The following is a 19,776-nucleotide window of genomic DNA, read 5'->3' on the forward strand; positions in this document are numbered from 1 at the left end:
AGTGAGAGTTGGAGAAAGAAGTGTCATTGAACACCGGTGTTGTCAGAGTATGTTTTTGTATTGGAGTAAAGACAGCATAGCTTAGTGTTATCTAAAAGATTCTAAGTGTCATGGCGGAACATTTAGCTAATTTTGACAATGTGGATGCAATGCGACATTTCACAACGAGTCTAAGTAAAACGTTGAACTTTTTACCTCTGTCTTCTGAGTCCTTTGTACTGCAATTGGGTCCATACACCACCCGTTACAGTACAATCTGGCCAGACATGGACGCAGCAGGACCACCCTCACCACAGAATCAGTTTGAGAGGATTGAGAACGCGCTCATGCAACATCAGCAGAGAATGGAGGAGGCTGATGCATACGCCAGACGAGCTGCAGAGGCCAACGCCAACGCCTTTGCAGCCCTCTCCGCCCAGTTGCAACAGCAAATGTCCACTCGCCCTCCTGCAGTTCCAGTCCCCACACCGGAACCTCCTGCTCCAGCTCTGCCACAGCCCAGGATGATCTCCGAGCCCCGAGTGGGAACCCCTGAGCGATATGATGGAAATCCTGAACTCTGCGGTTCATTCCTGACCTCCTGCTCCTTACTCTTTAGCCTGCAGCCATACACGTTCGCCACCGAGGAAGCCAGGGTGGCGTACGTAATCAGCAACCTGACCGGCAGAGCCCTCCTCTGGGGAACAGCAGAGTGGGAGAGGCGGACTTCCGCCTGTGCATCATTCCAGGCCTTCTCTGAGGAACTACGCAAGGTGTTCGGGTTGGGCGCTTCCGGATCTGATGCCGCCCGTGATCTGCTCTCCCTGCGCCAAGGGAACCAGTCAGTGGCTGACTTCTCCATTGACTTCCGGACCAGGGCCCGTCGGAGCGACTGGAACACTGCGGCTCTGCGCGATGCTTTTCTGCATGGTCTGGCAGACTACATCAAGGATGAACTGGTTTCCTATCCTCTACCTTCCACACTTGATAAACTCATTGAACTTACTGTCCGGCTGACCTCCGCATCCAGGCCCGGAGAAGGGAGAGGAGACAGAACACTCATGGTTGTCTCGACCCAGCCCGCTGCCCGTTAAAGAAACAGGGCTCACCAGTGAGTGAGGAAGTCCTGGTGAGTCACACGGCAGCAAAGTCTTCCTCCTCAAGCTTACGCCCCCTATTCCAAGTCAAGCTCCTCCTTCCTGGTGGTGCACACACCCTGCCCACCTTTATAGACTCTGGTGCAGATGCCAACATTATGGCCGAGAGCTTAGCCATACAACTGGGACTTAAGAGGGTTCCGCTTGACACTCCAATTCCTGCCAAAGCCCTTGATGGCCATCTTCTGGGGACTGTCACTCACCAGACTTCTCCTGTCCACTTGCTACTTTCCGGTAACCACCATGAGACCATCCGGTTTCACCTCCTGTCATCTTCCAACATTCCACTGATCCTAGGCTACCCTTGGCTCCGTCGACACAGCCCCCACATCGACTGGGCCACAGGGGCCATCCTTGGTTGGAAGAACTCCTGCCACCAGGTCTGCCTTAAAGAGGCCTCCGTACCCCAGCAGACAACGCACTCCAGTTCCTGTCCTGACTTGTCCAGAGTTCCTGCCGAGTACCATGACTTCCGGGAGGTGTTCAGTAAGGCTAAGGCGACTTCATTGCCCCCTCATCGGCCTTATGACTGTTCCATTGACCTGATGCCTGGCACTTCACCTCCCAAGGGGCGTCTGTACTCCCTGTCTGGTCCTGAACGGGAGTTCATGGAGTCTTACATAAATGACTCCCTGGCTGCCGGTATTATCCGACCTTCCTCATCTCCTGCTGAGGCAGGATTCTTCTTTGTGGAGAAGAAGGACAAGACACTGCGCCCCTGCATTGATTATCGGGGACTTAATGACATCACTGTAAAGAACCGGTACCCTCTTCCCCTCATCTCCTCAGCCTTTGAGTTACTTCAAGGGGCCATGACCTTCACCAAGCTCGACCTCCGTAATGCCTACCACCTTGTCCGCATCCGAGAGGGGGATGAATGGAAGACTGCTTTTAACACGCCCACCGGACATTATGAATATTTGGTGATGCCATTCGGCCTCACCAATGCCCCGGCAGTCTTCCAGGCCTTGGTCAACGACATCCTCAGAGACATGATCAACAAGTATGTTTTCGTCTATTTAGACGACATCCTCATTTTCTCCAAGTCCCGCGAAGAGCATATCCACCATGTCCAGACGGTCCTCCAACGCCTGCTGGAGAACTCCCTTTTCGTGAAGGCCGAAAAGTGTGAGTTACCTGGAGATGGATCCTGCCAAGGTGGACGCAGTTAGGTGTTGGCCAGTCCCTGAAACCCATAAGAAGCTGCAGCAGTTCCTGGGCTTTGCCAATTTTTACAGGCGCTTCATCCGCAACTATAGCTCCATCGCTGCCCCTCTCACAGCCCTGACATCCTCCAAGACTTCCTTCCGATGGTCCCATCCTGCAGATACGGCCTTTCAGACCCTGAGGGACCGCTTCAGTTCTGCGCCCATCCTCCAAGTCCCCGACGCCGAACGGCAGTTCGTCATGGAGGTGGATGCATCTGACATGGGTGTAGGGGCTGTGCTGTCCCAGCGAGCAGCCAGTGACCAGAAGCTCCACCCATGTGCCTTTTTCTCTCGGCGTCTTTCCCCAGCCGAGAGAAATTATGACATTGGTAATCGGGAGCTCCTAGCTGTTAAACTGGCCCTGGAGGAGTGGCGGCACTGGCTGGAGGGAACCAAGCAGCCCTTCCTGGTTTGGACGGACCACAAGAACCTGGAGTACATCCGAACCACGAAGAGACTCAACTCTCGACAGGCACGATAGGCCCTCTTCTTCACCAGGTTTAATTTCACCCTCTCCTACAGACCCGGCTCCCGCAACGTCAAACCTGACGCTCTGTCGCGTCAGTTCCAGAGGGAGGATGATGGCGCCAATGCTCCTGACACCATCCTTCCGTCCCCGTGTGTTGTGGCATCATCCGCTCTCGCCAACGTGGAAGGGGCTGCCAGTACCTCGTCGACTGGGAGGGCTACGGTCCGGAGGAAAGATCCTGGGTTCCTGCTCAACACATTGTGGACCAGGGTCTCATCCGAGACTTTCACCAGCAACATCCGGACCAGCCCTCCCTCAGCAACATCGGCAGGGGCCGTCGCCATAGGACACCTGCTGCTGGCCCTTCCACTGCCCGGACCAGTGGGAGGACTCCCTGTCTGAGGAGGAGGCAGTGGACCCGCCGGCGAATTCGCCTTCCTCACAGCCTGAGGATGGGGAATTCTCGGGTTCTCCCGAGTTTTACTTTGCCTCTCCTCTCCTGATTCCTGTTTGCCGGTTTCTAAACCGTTTGCTTGTCTGCCGGAGTCTAAGTAAAACGTTGAACTTTTTACCTCTGTCTTCTGAGTCCTTTGTACTGCAATTGGGTCCATACACCACCCGTTACAGAAACTGATTGTGTGCTATTGTGGTCAAGGGTTTTCTAAATTAATTAAAATGAATTCATGTATCATTGAGGTGAATAGGTGTCACATGCAAATTTAAGAGGTTACTTTCCAAGACAAAAGACACATAAGAGGGGATACAAAATATCACCTACATTTGTGTTGACTTAGCAGGGATAATTTTTTATTTTCATTAAATGAGAAAAGTTGATCTACAGGAGAATCAGTTATATTCCTTTTGATATATATAATATATAAATTGTCACCTGTGATCTTACCTTTCCTTTACACATATACAGACATTTCCATCATAAAAAAATATTCAGCAACAATATTGTTTTTATGCTCAGAATTGTCTGAGGGAGGAGCCCCAGTCCTCCATTTAGTATGCGTCTCCACCCATGTTGAAATTAAACCTATGCCCTTGGTCCAGGTGAAAATACCAAAGTTACCATTTGCAGGGGTCGGCAACCTTTATTATTTTCCACCAAATACAATTTGGCTGGAGCCGCAAAAGCTATTTGATATCACAGCTACTAAAGTTTTATATATAGCTATATTATATATCCAAAAACTATAGTTTGTTGTATTTATGAAATGATAGAACAATAATAGAGACAATTCTTGACATTTTATTTGCTATTTTCAGTGACACAGTATCACCAGTTATTTATTTCCATGTTATTTTTTGTCAAAGCCTGAGGCCATGTCCACACTATGTTTCCATTTGAAAACACAAGTTTTGCTTTGTTTACACTGAGCGTCCACACTACGCCGGAGTTTTCGAGCACCGAAAATGGAGGAGTTGAAAACGCTCCCGAGGACGGATAAGTTTGAAAACTCCGGGGTTGCTTTGTCATGTGGACGGTCGTAAACGCATACATTTGGAAACAATCACGTGTTCGCTACTTGATTGGTTCTTAGCAGTCACGACGTGTCCTTCCCTTATTCGTCACACCCCTGCCATGTGACCCTTACCCGGAAGCTCACAAACAACAACTATTGTTTATCAATCAATTGTCGATCGACTACCAGGTTAATTTAACATGGAGAACTGATTACAGGCGTTGCTGACCTTGTTGTCTTTACAAGCAGCTGTTGTCCAGTTAAAGTCTGCATTATTACGGAGGAAGCAGCTGTTATTGGAGCAATTAGTGAGCGGCATGACCAGCGGCATTATCAGACCTACCGAGCGGCCGTCTGAAGCCACGGTTAGCGGCTTTAGGGAGGGTGATGGATTACCTTTAGTAAAGGTCATTAGGTACCCGTTAAGAGTATTGAGACCATTTACCAAGGTGGTGGCTTGATCCTCATCTGAAATTTGCTGAGTCTCAAAGTTTGTTAGTTGTATTAACGCAATGCGTGAGACTGGACGTTGAACTAGTAGGAGAATATGTATTGATGTAGGCACAAAACGGAAGACTTTCCTTTTCTTATCAATGCTTATTTGGTTCTGCACAACTATTGTGAAGTCTGTAGATAAAATGTAAAAAAGTAGTAATGTACAAAAGTAGTATTAATTTCTCTCCAGTAGGACAGAGACTTCACTCACCAGCAGAGCTACGAGTGAGAACAGACAACACCGAAACCGAGAGGGAACGAGTGTTGACGTGTGTTGATCACATTTATGGAGCCATAATCTAGTAGCCATAATCAACCATTGTTGTGTTGATTTAAAAATAAATTTGATGTGTGAGAGAGAGAGATAGAGCAAGACCTGCAGCGCTGTAACTAAGTCTGAAAAATAAAATGTGTCTGTTTGAGTTTATAGAGGAAGATTTTAGAGAAGATTTTAAGTATCAAACACATTGATGGTCCTTAGAAACCACTAAGTTGATGCACTGCATTAAAACAAAATGACGGTTAATTAAGAGATTATTACAGCCATTAAAGTCATATTGCTGTGCATGTGTGTTTAATTGAGTTAACATGCTGCAGGCGAAAAAAAGGTTAAAGAGGTCCAGTCTTTAAAGCCCCCAACAGGTTGTTGAGCCAATGTTAAATGCACTTTACAATGAAATAAAGTTGAAACTCAAACCAATTAAAAAAATATTTTACAGGCTCCTCTAGTCTTGTATCTATTCCCGGTCAACTCAGAGAGCACATAATACAAACCAAAATATCACCCAGCCTTTCCAATCAATATACTTCCAATATGTATTAAACAACCTATGACATTTAAGAGATTGTTGTCATATCTGATGAATCTGCACAATTCTGCCCTCTCCAGAGCTCTGAGAGTCTTCATAATATGCTCAAAGAATCATGCCACCCACCTGTCAAATGTGATTTTGATGGAGCGTCCAGGTTCTGATTCAATCACCCACTCACAGCTGAGGGAATCTTTGTAGTAACCAGGCCAACCAGGAGACAAAATCACTCCATTCGGGGCTGAGTAGTGGCCTCCACACGGGGCTGGAGGAGGAGAGGTAGAAGGAGGGAAGTGAAGGCAGATACAGAGGACACAAAAGGGAAGATGATAGTTGATTTGTATCAAGACCACACAAGTTTAGGCTGACTCAAGGTGATGTCCACATCCAAGTTGATGTGTGGCAAGTGAGATGTGACACCAGACAGATCTGGGAGGATTTAGTAGCAGTGTGCAAAATCAGACCTCCTGAAAGCCTCAACAGCAAAATTCCAGGGGGGGGTGTCTCTAAATCATAAGACTACTATTTGCTTATTATTACTTGCCATTTTTACTAAAATGTCTTTTGAAAACTTACTAAAGACCCAAGAGTGGAGCTAAATGGACCCCCTTTGGTCTTAGATATTAGGATGACAACTGAAGAAGAAGCCGAGCCAAGGTCTGTGTGTCGGGTTGCATGTGTGAACGCTTAGCGCGAGAGAGGCGAGTGTGCTGTGCATTTTCTGTTGCAGGGCGTGATTGTTGCCTTGTGTAGTTGTGTGAGTGGCCTTGTCGATAACGACATAAGCCTTAGTGATGTGTGTGTGGAAAGTGTGTACAGCTTCACAAGCATACAGTCAATATTCTTGTCTAAAAAAGATGGTTTTCTGTGACAGTGCACTGGTTGATGAGGCATTGATATGCTCTGATTGCACAATTAAACAACAGTAGACCATGATTTTTTGGGATAATTACTTTGGATAAGTAGCTATAGTCCTGTTGGAGGCCTTATCACTGTGCTATCGGCACAAAAACAATGACATTTTATTTGTTTTAGTGAATTTATTCAAACCTACTTTAAATGGACTTCTTTGGCCTCTTGGGGTCAGTGCAACAAGTTGTAAACAACACTGACACAACACATTGCAAACCATTAGCACTCTTCACCAGAAAATGCTGGTAAAATATGCAAGTGGCTAGTTACTCACTAGCATTACTCACCAGCCCCAAAAAAGCAATGGTTTTCTATTCAATGGCAGGTAAAATTTAAACATTCACTCACCACTTGGCCAGGGGACAAAAAAACAACAACTGTGTGAAGTTGCTAGCAAACTGTTGCCTTTTTACACGTTCAGCATACATTGAGTGACATTAGCATTAATTTGGAGCTGTGTCTCTGGCCACCCTGTGAACCCATGATGATGAGTCCAATACTTACTCTCCTTTTAGCTTTGTTTTGGTCTCCACCAACTCCTGAAGGATATATCTGACTAGCTGCAAAAATGCTCCATTTTGTTCACCAGCTGGTTGCTAACTGTACTGATTGCAATCATAAAACTGGCATTCAATGCAAAAATGTACTTAAAGGAACATACAGAATATATCATATTTACAGGCAACATTCAGCATCAAGAATGAGAAGATTGTACAGAATGGCAACACAAGGTTATATTAGCCAGGAGCCATTCTGTTCCAGTCTTCTTTTAAATTTGATCTTGTTTAGAGTTTAACTTTGTGTCTGAAGTCAATTATTTCTGGTCTGTACCTCCTGAATACAAGTTAGTTGATTTTCATCCAGGTAGTTATAGACACACATTAGCTACAATGGATCTGGGGACATTAAATGACCTGGAGCATAATTAGCACGGCTTTCTTTTGTACGTCAACACTTCCGTCAACAGTATATCTTCTGTTAGAGTTACAGCTAAAGCACTATTTAAATATTTTCTTCCACCTGAGATTAGATTTTGATTTGTCTGTACTTTATCATAAGCTGTTGATTTTTGCACTAATGGAGATATTTAAATGGAAATATACTTACTCTGACTATAAAAGGATGGTATATGAGGTATAGTGCAACAATTATATACTAATTACATATTGAATTGCTGCAGTCAAAGTTGATTGGTGTAATGACTAATATGCAGACTTCACTTGACTTTTCAAGGAAGTGCTCACTGTTTCTTTTGATTTTTATTACATACAACTATTATAATTGTATCCTTCACATTTGTTTTGTCATTAACTTCACATTTCTCCATATAATTCTTCCCGTATGTAGCTTACAAGAAAGGGTCTGCCAGAGTCAGAGTATTCCTGTAAGCTAATGGCTGTACCTTTGGCAGCAGTGTATTAATAGTTCTTTCCCTGGATATTTAGGTTCACTGGACACCTCCATATCTTTTTCCCCTCTGTCGAGCTGACAGCAGTTAATTTCCACCTCCTGGGTTGTTCCCGAGTTAATAGTTTAATCAGCAATAAAGCCAATATTTACCTTCACATTTAGGGATGGGCCCACTCCACATGACTTTTCCTTTTTCTAACTGACAGGAGATGGTCTCGGTTCCTTGGGTTTTGATGAAACCGTCTTCGCAGACCACAGAGATGGAGCTACCAAGTTGGAAGCTGTCTCCAAAGCGGCGAGCGTTGATGGGAATACCAGGGTCTGGGCACTCATTATGGCCAAATGCTATGGTAAAAAGATACAAGGAGACACAGATATGAGGAGGACAATATAGTAGACTAGACGCCCACAGAGAGAGAGACAGACGTACACGAGAAATGTTGTGAAAGAATACGAGACCTCTATTTTATCAACACTCATATGCTACATTTAGATGACATTTCTGAGAACTAATCATATAGATCTATTGCTGCAACGTGTCTTTTAGTGTTCAGTCCTGGCCAGTAAAACGTCTCCTGTAATATGTCTGTTCTATAACTTTGTTATTATGGTAATTAATGGTGCTACAGTATATTTGCACTGTGCTTGGGTTGACGCTCATGTGAGCGTGTCTGCTTCAGGATATGGTTTGGCTCAGATTAGAAAGCTGTAAAGTCCAACCTCCCATTGCTAGTGTTTTGCTAGTTGAATCTGGTGTGATCAAGTAATAGAGAGATTTAAAAATGACAAATGTAGTGACCCGATAAAAAAAATAAAAAAGTCAGTTATACACAGAATGTTGTTAGCTGAAATCACAAATAAACTGTAAGGGAACTTGTGGGCAGAACACTTTAACATTTTATCTGTTTGCCGTCAAACCCGCAGTCAGACAAGAAGATCAATATAAATTTCCATTTCCAGTTTGTCTGGTATGGGGACGTGTTTAGCCTGAATTAGCTCAAAGACTGCAAGCAGGGTCAAACAGTTCGCTTGCACCATCAAAAATGAACAAATAGGCCTTCCAACAAAATCCCAAACGATCTTATTTACTGTACATGTTGTATCCTGTTGTCTCGCTAGCTATGATCGATACATCTAAGAGTCACCTGGGTTTTGATCAGGTCTGCACAGCTGACAACTTTATAATGGAGACAGAAGTTCTGAGTGTTCGCCTAAAACACTAATGTCTTGGATTCTATTTAGAAACGGGTGAAAGACACAAGGCATGATGTTTAAAAAAGGCAATTTGGGAGGTTTTGGAAGGTGTGTTGTTTCTCTTTTGACAAAACTAGACAGTTTCCGCTCGCTTCTATTCTTTGTGCTAAGCAAGGCTAAACACTTCCTGGACCTCTCTTTGTACTGGACGCGCAGAGACAAAAATGATGAAATGATGATCTTCTCATCTGACTCTGAGTATGACAACAAACAAGCCCAAAAAAACGACCAGAAAGTGTTCTTTTAATACTCTTTGTTCTGCAACATACACCTCTATTCTTAGCTGCTGTATTGACCACATGAAACCTCTGGGATCAATGAAGTTTGTCTTTTGTCTTTTCTGGAACAATTCTTTCTGTTGATGCCTACAGCATCCTCATCCAACTTTTAGTGAATTACAAAAGCTTCTATCTAAAATTGCACTTACTCTTTCTAAGTGATCGCTGTGCTACAAACCTAGAGATGTTATAAGCAAATGTATAGCTCTTTCTATTGTGACGGTAGAATTTCAGGCCACAATGTTTTCAAGTGTGTATTTACTGTTTCAGAATGAAACAACCTCACACTTAGAACAATTGTTAAAGGTCTAGAAAAAAAATCATGCATAAAATGTATCTACAGTCATATGTCGTATGTAAGTACTATTTTATAGCTACAAAACATAACAATGTGTGAGCCTGAGACACTTCTGCATTATTCTGCTTCAAAAGATACTAAATATGACCCTAAATGATATTCATTTACCTGCCATAAACATGTATCAAACTTCAACTTGTGGGAAAACATCTTTTGTCATCTTATGTTTGATTCTGTTTTACAACGCATGTAATAAAATAGGTATTTTTTGTATTTAAAAACGGTACATGCTATGAAAGGAATAAGTAAAATGACGTACAACTGTATGTGATATTAAATCCTCTCCCTGACATGGAGTGATCAGCCTGAAACTCCAGCCTCAGTGTGTTGGTATTGGACGTCAGATGGGAAGGATTCTCAGCTCCAGAGAACCTCCCAATCACGCCGGCATCATTTGTCTCGCCATCTTTCACAGTTAGGGAATCATAGGGCGCCTCAAGATCAAAGTCATTGAATGCCAAGTGAATTCTGGAGCCTGGATCTGATTGGATGAGCCAGACACAGTTCATGTTGTTCCCATAGCCTTCTGGGTAATCTGGGGAGAGGACAGTTCCTGAGGGAGCTGTGAAGTTGGACATGCAGGGGACTGCAGGAGCAAGATGAGTACAGAAACACAGACAAAGACAGACAGACAGACAGACAGACAAACAGAGACAGACAGACAGACAAACAGAGACAAACAGACATACAAAGATAGACAGACGGACAGATATATAATAGAGACAGACGGACATACAAAGACAGACATACAGAGATGGACAGATAAAGACAAAGAATAGGGAAAAATAAACATTCAGGAACAGAAGGGAAGGGAAAGAGATGCAGAAAGAGAAAATTCCTGTTAAATATTCATCGCCACAGCATCATTGGTCATCATCTGCTCCAGGCCATAATAAACTTTGTCCTGTCACCACGATGACAGGTCAGACTGAATGTTATGCACATGCCATGTCTTTTTTCCCTCTGCAGGCTTGTCCAAGAAAATAACCTACGTATGATTTGAATACTTACATATGCATATGGGGATGTTTGCTGACCACTGATTGTTGTCTTGGCAGGAGATAGTTCTCTCTCCAATCAGCTCAAAGCCAAACTGGCACTCAAACCTCAGGATTCCTCCATTTGAGAAGCTGTCCCCTTCTCTTATTCCATATAGAGGAGTTCCAGGGTCCCCACAACTCTCTTTGTCTATTTCTGTAAAGACACAATTTCAGACAATTACATCAGAGTGTTATTTCTCTGCGCCATAGACCTCTATTACTGTGCAAAAAACTGAAAAACATACATCAATAAGCCTGATCGTTGGACTGCGTGACATGCTCGTTCATTGTGATGAGCACTAATTATTTTGAGTCAATCCCACATATATAATGTCCTGCTGCTGCAAAAACTGCAGCAGAAAATAGCACCCAACAAATTTACTGTTTACACTTGTTTGAGTTACTTTTTCTAAAACAATTACAGTGCCCAGCAGTTTTAAGATTGTTTCTTAATCCCTAAAAACTATAAACTATATTTATGACCCAGTCCTAAAGCATTAAATCTTTAGTAGGAACCAATGGGTTTTGCACAGAGGTAACAGACAGGTTGGGTAAGTCAGAAAGTATTGAGAGAGGGACACATTGCTGTTTGTTCTAGTTGTTTGACAATAAGAAAATAAACAATATGGCTGGCCTTTATCCTACAACATGGATCTTTACATAACCAAATAAGCTACTTTATTAGGTTCCTAGGTATCTCAGCAATCTTACATAAATATGTTTTGACACACAAGAGGTACAGTAGGCCTAATAATGCAAATGGAAAAGAAAATAATAATGTATTATATTGTGCCAGGATCGTTTGTCAGAGGTCAGAGATGAGAAAAAAGTACATTGAGAAGAGCATTCTTGAAAACCATAACTTACATAACACTGTTAACAGAGACTTGACAAATGACACATAAGGATATATAATATACAGTTCAGTGGTTTTTCAAACACTACTAATTGGCATGCAACCAGAGGAGCAGTATTTTTCAGTTATTTTTCTTCAAAATTAGTTCTTGACAAGGGTATACATCAATGTTTTTTTCAATATACTGTAACTGTATGATCAAACTGTAGGTAGCTAGAGCCGCATGGATAGATAATGTATTATTATACATCTTTTGGTGGCATCTTTCCTCTGTCCTTTTGGCGGAAGTTAATGATAAGATACTATTGACTGCTTGAACATATAACTCTGAATGTTTTTTTCAAGTTAAGCATTGTGAGTGAAGATATTTGGCAGCTTGCTTAACCAGCGTCTGGAGTCTAGCTTTAACAGTATTTGTGGTCGCCATGCAGTGTTCACATCCTCAAATACCCAATGGCCATCTTCTCCTGCTGTGAAACACCAAGGCATGCTGCAAGAGCATTTTGAACAGAAATACACTGCCAACTGAATGGAGGCTTGCTTGAAGATGATTGGCTCTCGGTTTGCTGCGTCAGGCGAATCTCTACTTCTTAGTTCACATAGCTTCGAGCAAGTTTGCATCCATCTCTTTCTGCGTGCCTCCTTCCCCTGAGTTTGCAAGTATTCGTGACACTTCCTTTTTCACATTCAGTCGCACCATGAGGTTACAGAGATCCTTCTCTGATTCTATATAAAGGTGCCACCATAATTCTCTTTAAAATTTTGTGTTCTGTATTTCAGGAAATATACCCTCTATTTCCCCATCCTTTCTCTCCTTTATTCCCCCGCTCCCTCTCCTATTTTCAGTATTATTTACAGGAGTGGCCCATGGCAGGAAGCAAAGGTGTGTACTTTGTCTGTCTGTTAGTATATGTATGTGTGTGCGTGTCTGAGTGCGGGTTTGTGATGTATTGCATTAATTTCCATCATGACATCGTCTTTATGAGACCCACAGACTCAACCAATCACAACCTGCCTAACACAAATGCTTGTGTATGAACAAACATAGACACACACACACACACACACACACACACACAAACACACACACACACACACACACACACACACACACAGACACAAACACACACACACACACACACACACACACACACACACACACACACACACACACACACACACACACACACACCTACCTACACACACACACCTTGCAGAATAATAGAAAACAAATTGCTTTGGAGAGAAAACAGGCATACTGTCGGAACATTCCCATACTACTACTCTCACACACACACACCTGCATGCTCTGAACACACACATCAGCAGAGCTACACAATCACGCATCCACAGTCAGTCTCTCCGGTAGCATCACACAAAGGCATACACACATTTCTCTCTCTCTCACACACACATACACACACCAATAATCCTATTGTGTTTGTAACAACAAGGCTGACAGATTCATAAAGAGGATTAGGCTTCTTCAAGTGTATGCGTGTGTGTGAGTGTGTATGTGTGGATCCTCAAACATCTACGGAGTCTGACGATCCTCAAACATCTACGGAGTCTGACGATCCTCAAACATCTACGGAGTCTGACGATCCTAAAGCATCTACGGAGTCTGACGATCTTCAAACATCTACGGAGTCTGGCGATCCTCAAACATCTACGGAGTCTGACGATCCTCAAACATCTACGGAGTCTGACGATCCTCAAACATCTACGAAGTCTGACGATCTTCAAACATCTACGGAGTCTGACGATCCTAAAGCATGTACGGAGTCTGACGATTCTCAAACATCTATGAAGTCTGATGATCCTCAAACATCTACGGAGTCTGGCGATCCTCAAACATCTACGAAGTCTGACGATCTTAAAACATCTACGGAGTCTGACGATCCTAAAGCATGTACGGAGTCTGGCGATCCTCAAACATCTACGGAGTCTGATGATCCTAAAGCATCTATGGAGTCTGACGACCCTCAAACATCTACGGAGACTGACAATCCTAAAGCATCTACGGAGTCTGACGATCCTCAAACATCTACGGAGTCTGACGATCCCCAAACATCTACAGAGTCTGACGATTCTCAAACATCTATGGAGTCTGACGATCATCAAACATCTACAGAGTCTGACGATCCTAAAGCATCTAAAAAGTCTGGCAATCCTCAAACATCTACGGAGTCTGACGATCCTAAAGCATGTACGGAGTCTGGCGATCCACAAACATCTACGGAGTCTGACGATTCTCAAACATCTACGGAGTCTGATGATCCTAAAGCATCTATGGAGTCTGACGATCCTCAAGCATCTATGGAGTCTGACGATCCTCAAACATCTACGGAGTCTGACGATCCTAAAGCATCTACGGAGTCTGACGATCCTCAAACATCTACGAAGTCTGACGATTCTCAAACATCTATGGAGTCTGACGATTCTAAAGCATGTACGGAGTCTGGCGATCCTCTAACATCTACAGAGTCTGACGATCCTCAAACATCTACGGAGTCTGACGATCCTCAAACATCTACGGAGTCTGACGATCCTGAAACATCTACGGAGTCTGACGATCCTAAAGCATCTAAAGAGCCTGGCGATCCTCAAACATCTACGGAGTCTGACAATCTTCAAACATCTACAGAGTCTGACGATTCTCAAACATCTATGGAGTCTGACGATCCTCAAACATCTACGGAGTCTGACGATCCTAAAGCATGTACGGAGTCTGGCGATCCTCAAACATCTACGGAGTTTGACGATTCTCAAACATCTACGGAGTCTGATGATCCTAAAGCATCTATGGAGTCTGACGATCCTCAAGCATCTATGAAGTCTGACGATCCTCAAACATCTACGGAGTCTGACGATCCTAAAGCATCTACGGAGTCTGACGATCCTCAAACATCTACGGAGTCTGACGATCCTCAAACATCTACGGAGTCTGACGAATCTCAAACATCTACGGAGTCTGACGATCCTCAAACATCTACGGAGTCTGACAAATCTCAAACATCTACGGAGTCTGGCGATCCTCAAACATCTACGAAGTTTGACGATTCTCAAACATCTACGGAGTCTGACGATCCTCAAACATCTACGAAGTCTGACGATTCTCAAACATCTATGGAGTCTGACGATTCTAAAGCATGTACGGAGTCTGGCGATCCTCTAACATCTACAGAGTCTGACGATCCTCAAACATCTACGGAGTCTGACGATCCTCAAACATCTACGGAGTCTGACGATCATCAAACATCTACAGAGTCTGACGATCCTAAAGCATCTAAAGAGTCTGGCGATCCTCAAACATCTACGGAGTCTGACGATCCTAAAGCATGTACGGAGTCTGGCGATCGTCAAACATCTACGGATTCTGACGATTCTCAAACATCTACGGAGTCTGATGATCCTAAAGCATCTATGGAGTCTGACGATCCTCAAGCATCTATGGAGTCTGACGATCCTCAAACATCTACGGAGTCTGACGATCCTAAAGCATCTACGGAGTCTGACGATCCTCAAACATCTACGAAGTCTGATGATCCTCAAACATCTACGTAGTCTGACGATCCTCAAACATCTACGGAGTCTGACGAATCTCAAACATCTACGGAGTCTGACGATCCTCAAACATCTACGGAATCTGACGATCCTCAAACATCTACGAAGTCTGACGATTCTCAAACATCTACGGAGTCTGACAATCCTCAAACATCTATGGAGTCTGACGAATCTCAAACATCTACGGAGTCTGACGATCCTCAAACATCTACGGAGTCTGACGATCCTCAAACATCTACGGAGTCTGACGATCCTCAAACATCTACGGAGTCTGACGATCCTCAAACATCTACGAAGTCTGACGATCCTCAAACATCTATGGAGTCTGACGATCCTAAAGCATGTACGGAGTCTGGCGATCCTCTAACATCTACAGAGTCTGACGATTCTCAAACATCTACGGAATCTGACGATCCTCAAACATCTACGGAGTCTGATGATCCTAAAGCATCTATGGAGTCTGACGATCCTCAAACATCTACGGAGTCTGACGATCCTAAAGCATCTACGGAGTCTGACGATCCTCAAACATCTACGGAGTCTGACGATCCTCAAACATCTACGGAGTCTGACGAATCTCAAACATCTACGGAGTCTGACGATCCTCAAACATCTACGGAGTCTGACAAATCTCAAACATCTACGGAGTCTGGCGATCCTCAAACATCTACGAAGTTTGACGATTCTCAAACATCTACGGAGTCTGACGATCCTCAAACATCTACGAAGTCTGACGATTCTCAAACATCTATGGAGTCTGACGATTCTAAAGCATGTACGGAGTCTGGCGATCCTCTAACATCTACAGAGTCTGACGATCCTCAAACATCTACGGAGTCTGACGATCCTCAAACATCTACGGAGTCTGACGATCATCAAACATCTACAGAGTCTGACAATCCTAAAGCATCTAAAGAGTCTGGCGATCCTCAAACATCTACGGAGTCTGGCGATCCTAAAGCATGTACGGAGTCTGGTGATCCTCAAACATCTACGGAGTCTGACGATTCTCAAACATCTACGGAGTCTGATGATCCTAAAGCATCTATGGAGTCTGACGATCCTCAAACATCTACGGAGACTGACGATCCTAAAGCATCTACGGAGTCTGACGATCCTCAAACACCTACGGAGTCTGACGATCCTCAAACATCTACAGAGTCTGACGATTCTCAAACATCTACGGAGTCTGACGATTCTCAAACATCTACGGAGTCTGATGATCCTAAAGCATCTATGGAGTCTGACGATCCTCAAGCATCTATGGAGTCTGACGATCCTCAAACATCTACGGAGTTTGACGATCCTAAAGCATGTACGGAGTCTGGCGATCCTCAAACATCTACGGAGTCTGACGATTCTCAAACATCTACGGAGTCTGATGATCCTAAAGCATCTATGGAGTCTGACGATCCTCAAGCATCTATGGAGTCTGACGATCCTCAAACATCTACGGAGTCTGACGATCCTAAAGCATCTACGGAGTCTGACAATCCTCAAACATCTACGAAGTCTGACGATTCTCAAACATCTATGGAGTCTGACGATTCTAAAGCATGTACGGAGTCTGGCGATCCTCTAACATCTACAGAGTCTGACGATCCTCAAACATCTACGGAGTCTGACGATCCTCAAACATCTACGGAGTCTGACGATCCTAAAGCATCTACGGAGTCTGACGATCCTCAAACATCTACGGAGTCTGACGATCCTCAAACATCTACGGAGTCTGACGAATCTCAAACATCTACGGAGTCTGACGATCCTCAAACATCTACGGAGTCTGACGAATCTCAAACATCTACGGAGTCTGACGATTCTCAAACATCTACGGAGTCTGACGATCCTCAAACATCTACGAAGTCTGACGATTCTCAAACATCTATGGAGTCTGACGATTCTAAAGCATGTACGGAGTCTGGCGATCCTCTAACATCTACAGAGTCTGACGATCCTCAAACATCTACAGAGTCTGACGATCCTCAAACATCTACGGAGTCTGACGATCATCAAACATCTACAGAGTCTGACGATCCTAAAGCATCTAAAGAGTCTGGCGATCCTCAAACATCTACGGAGTCTGACGATCCTAAAGCATGTATGGAGTCTGGCGATCCTCAAACATCTACGGAGTCTGACGATTCTCAAACATCTACGGAGTCTGATGATCCTAAAGCATCTATGGAGTCTGACGATCCTCAAGCATCTATGGAGTCTGACGATCCTCAAACATCTACGGAGTCTGACGATCCTCAAACATCTACGGAGTCTGACGAATCTCAAACATCTACGGAGTCTGACGATTCTCAAACATCTACGGAGTCTGACGATCCTCAAACATCTACGAAGTCTGACGATTCTCAAACATCTATGGAGTCTGACGATTCTAAAGCATGTACGGAGTCTGGCGATCCTCTAACATCTACAGAGTCTGACGATCCTCAAACATCTACGGAGTCTGACGATCCTCAAACATCTACGGAGTCTGACGATCATCAAACATCTACAGAGTCTGACGATCCTAAAGCATCTAAAGAGTCTGGCGATCCTCAAACATCTACGGAGTCTGACGATCCTAAAGCATGTATGGAGTCTGGCGATCCTCAAACATCTACGGAGTCTGACGATTCTCAAACATCTACGGAGTCTGATGATCCTAAAGCATCTACGAAGTCTGACGATCCTCAAACATCTATGGAGTCTGACGATCCTAAAGCATGTACGGAGTCTGGCGATCCTCAAACATCTACAGAGTCTGACAATCCTCAAACATCTACGGAGTCTGACGAATCTCAAACATCTACGGAATCTGACGATCCTCAAACATTTACGGAGTCTGACGATCCTAAAGCATCTACGGAATCTGACGATCCTCAAACATCTACGGAGTCTGACGATCCTCAAACATCTACGGAGTCTGACGCATCTCAAACATCTACGGAGTCTGACGATCCTCAAACATCTACAGAGTCTGACAAATCTCAAACATCTACGGAGTCTGGCGATCCTCAAACATCTACGAAGTTTGACGATTCTCAAACATCTACGGAGTCTGACGATCCTCAAACATCTACGAAGTCTGACGATTCTCAAACATCTATGGAGTCTGACGATTCTAAAGCATGTACAGAGTCTGGCGATCCTCTAACATCTACAGAGTCTGACGATCCTCAAACATCTATGGAGTCTGACGATCATCAAACATCTACAGAGTCTGACGATCCTAAAGCATCTAAAGAGTCTGGCGATCCTCAAACATCTACGGAGTCTGACGATTCTAAAGCATGTACGGAGTCTGGCGATCCTCTAACATCTACAGAGTCTGACGATCCTCAAACATCTACGGAGTCTGACGATCATCAAACATCTACAGAGTCTGACGATCCTAAAGCATCTAAAGAGTCTGGCGATCCTCAAACATCTACGGAGTCTGACAATCCTAAAGCATGTACGGAGTCTGGTGATCCTCAAACATCTACGGAGTCTGACGATTCTCAAACATCTACGGAGTCTGATGATCCTAAAGCATCTATGGAGTCTGACGATCCTCAAGCATCTATGGAGTCTGACGATCCTCAAACATCTACGGAGTCTGACGATCCTAAAGCATCTACGGAGTCTGACAATCCTCAAACATCTACGAAGTCTGACGATCCTCAAACATCTACGGAGTCTGATGATCTTCAAACATCTACGGAGTCTGACGAATCTCAAACATCTACGGAGTCTGCTGATCCTCAAACATCTACGAAGTCTGACGATCCTCAAACATCTACGGAGTCTGACGATCCTCAAACATCTACGGAGTCTGACGATCCTAAAGCATCTACGGAGTCTGACGATCCTCAAACATCTACGGAGTCTGACGATCCTCAAACATCTACGGAGTCTGACGATCCTAAAGCATCTATGGAGTCTGGCGATCCTCAAACATCTACGGAGTCTGACGATCCTCAAACATCTACGGAGTCTGACGATCCTCAAACATCTACGGAGTCTGGCGATCCTCAAACATCTACGGAGTCTGACGATTCTCAAACATCTACGGAGTCTGACGATTCTCAAACATCTACGGAGTCTGACGATCCTAAAGCATCTACGGAGTCTGACGATCCTCAACATGCTCACAGTGAAAGTGATGTGCAAGTGTGACGCTCCCCAGAACCACAACCAAGAAGACTATGTCTCTCACACAAAGAGACTGGTAGACCAGACGAGGGAGGGACTTGCCATCACCGAAGGGTTCAGCCACAGCTACAAAAACACCAAGAAAGTGTACAGGGCTGTACTGAAAGACCTGCAGAAGTTCCTCGGCAAGAGTGAGCTGCAGTCTTTGATGCAATTACAGGACTCAGGTATTGACGCAGCCATCGTCCAGTCTTTGCAGGCCCACATCACTAAGCAGTGTCCTCAGCTTGCAGGAAAGGAGGGCTCCATGGGCTACCGTTTTAATCTGATCTGCTTCATTATTGCTGCCATAGTCTTATTAATACTCTTCTAACAAATGTGTCTAAC

At 44.2% G+C, this 19,776-nt stretch overlaps 1 protein-coding gene across 5 annotated transcripts in view; it reads right to left on the minus strand.

The window, feature by feature from the left end:
• Positions 1 to 19,776, minus strand: part of csmd3b (CUB and Sushi multiple domains 3b) — a 342,676-nt gene that overhangs the window by 86,032 nt on the left and 236,868 nt on the right. For all 5 annotated transcript variants that reach the window (XM_068734381.1, XM_068734379.1, XM_068734378.1 and 2 more), the window contains exons 14-17: positions 10,810 to 10,992; positions 10,058 to 10,384; positions 8,059 to 8,253; positions 5,713 to 5,851 (exon numbers count right to left, since the gene is read on the minus strand). In XM_068734381.1, the coding sequence (XP_068590482.1) occupies positions 5,713 to 5,851; positions 8,059 to 8,253; positions 10,058 to 10,384; positions 10,810 to 10,992 (844 nt within the window). The remainder of the gene's footprint in view (positions 1 to 5,712; positions 5,852 to 8,058; positions 8,254 to 10,057; positions 10,385 to 10,809; positions 10,993 to 19,776) is intronic.

This window comes from Cebidichthys violaceus, unplaced genomic scaffold (genome assembly GCF_023349555.1).
Source record: "Cebidichthys violaceus isolate CVI_PGR_0920_01 unplaced genomic scaffold, fCebVio1.0.p SCAF_63, whole genome shotgun sequence".
Taxonomy (NCBI): domain Eukaryota; kingdom Metazoa; phylum Chordata; class Actinopteri; order Perciformes; family Stichaeidae; genus Cebidichthys; species Cebidichthys violaceus.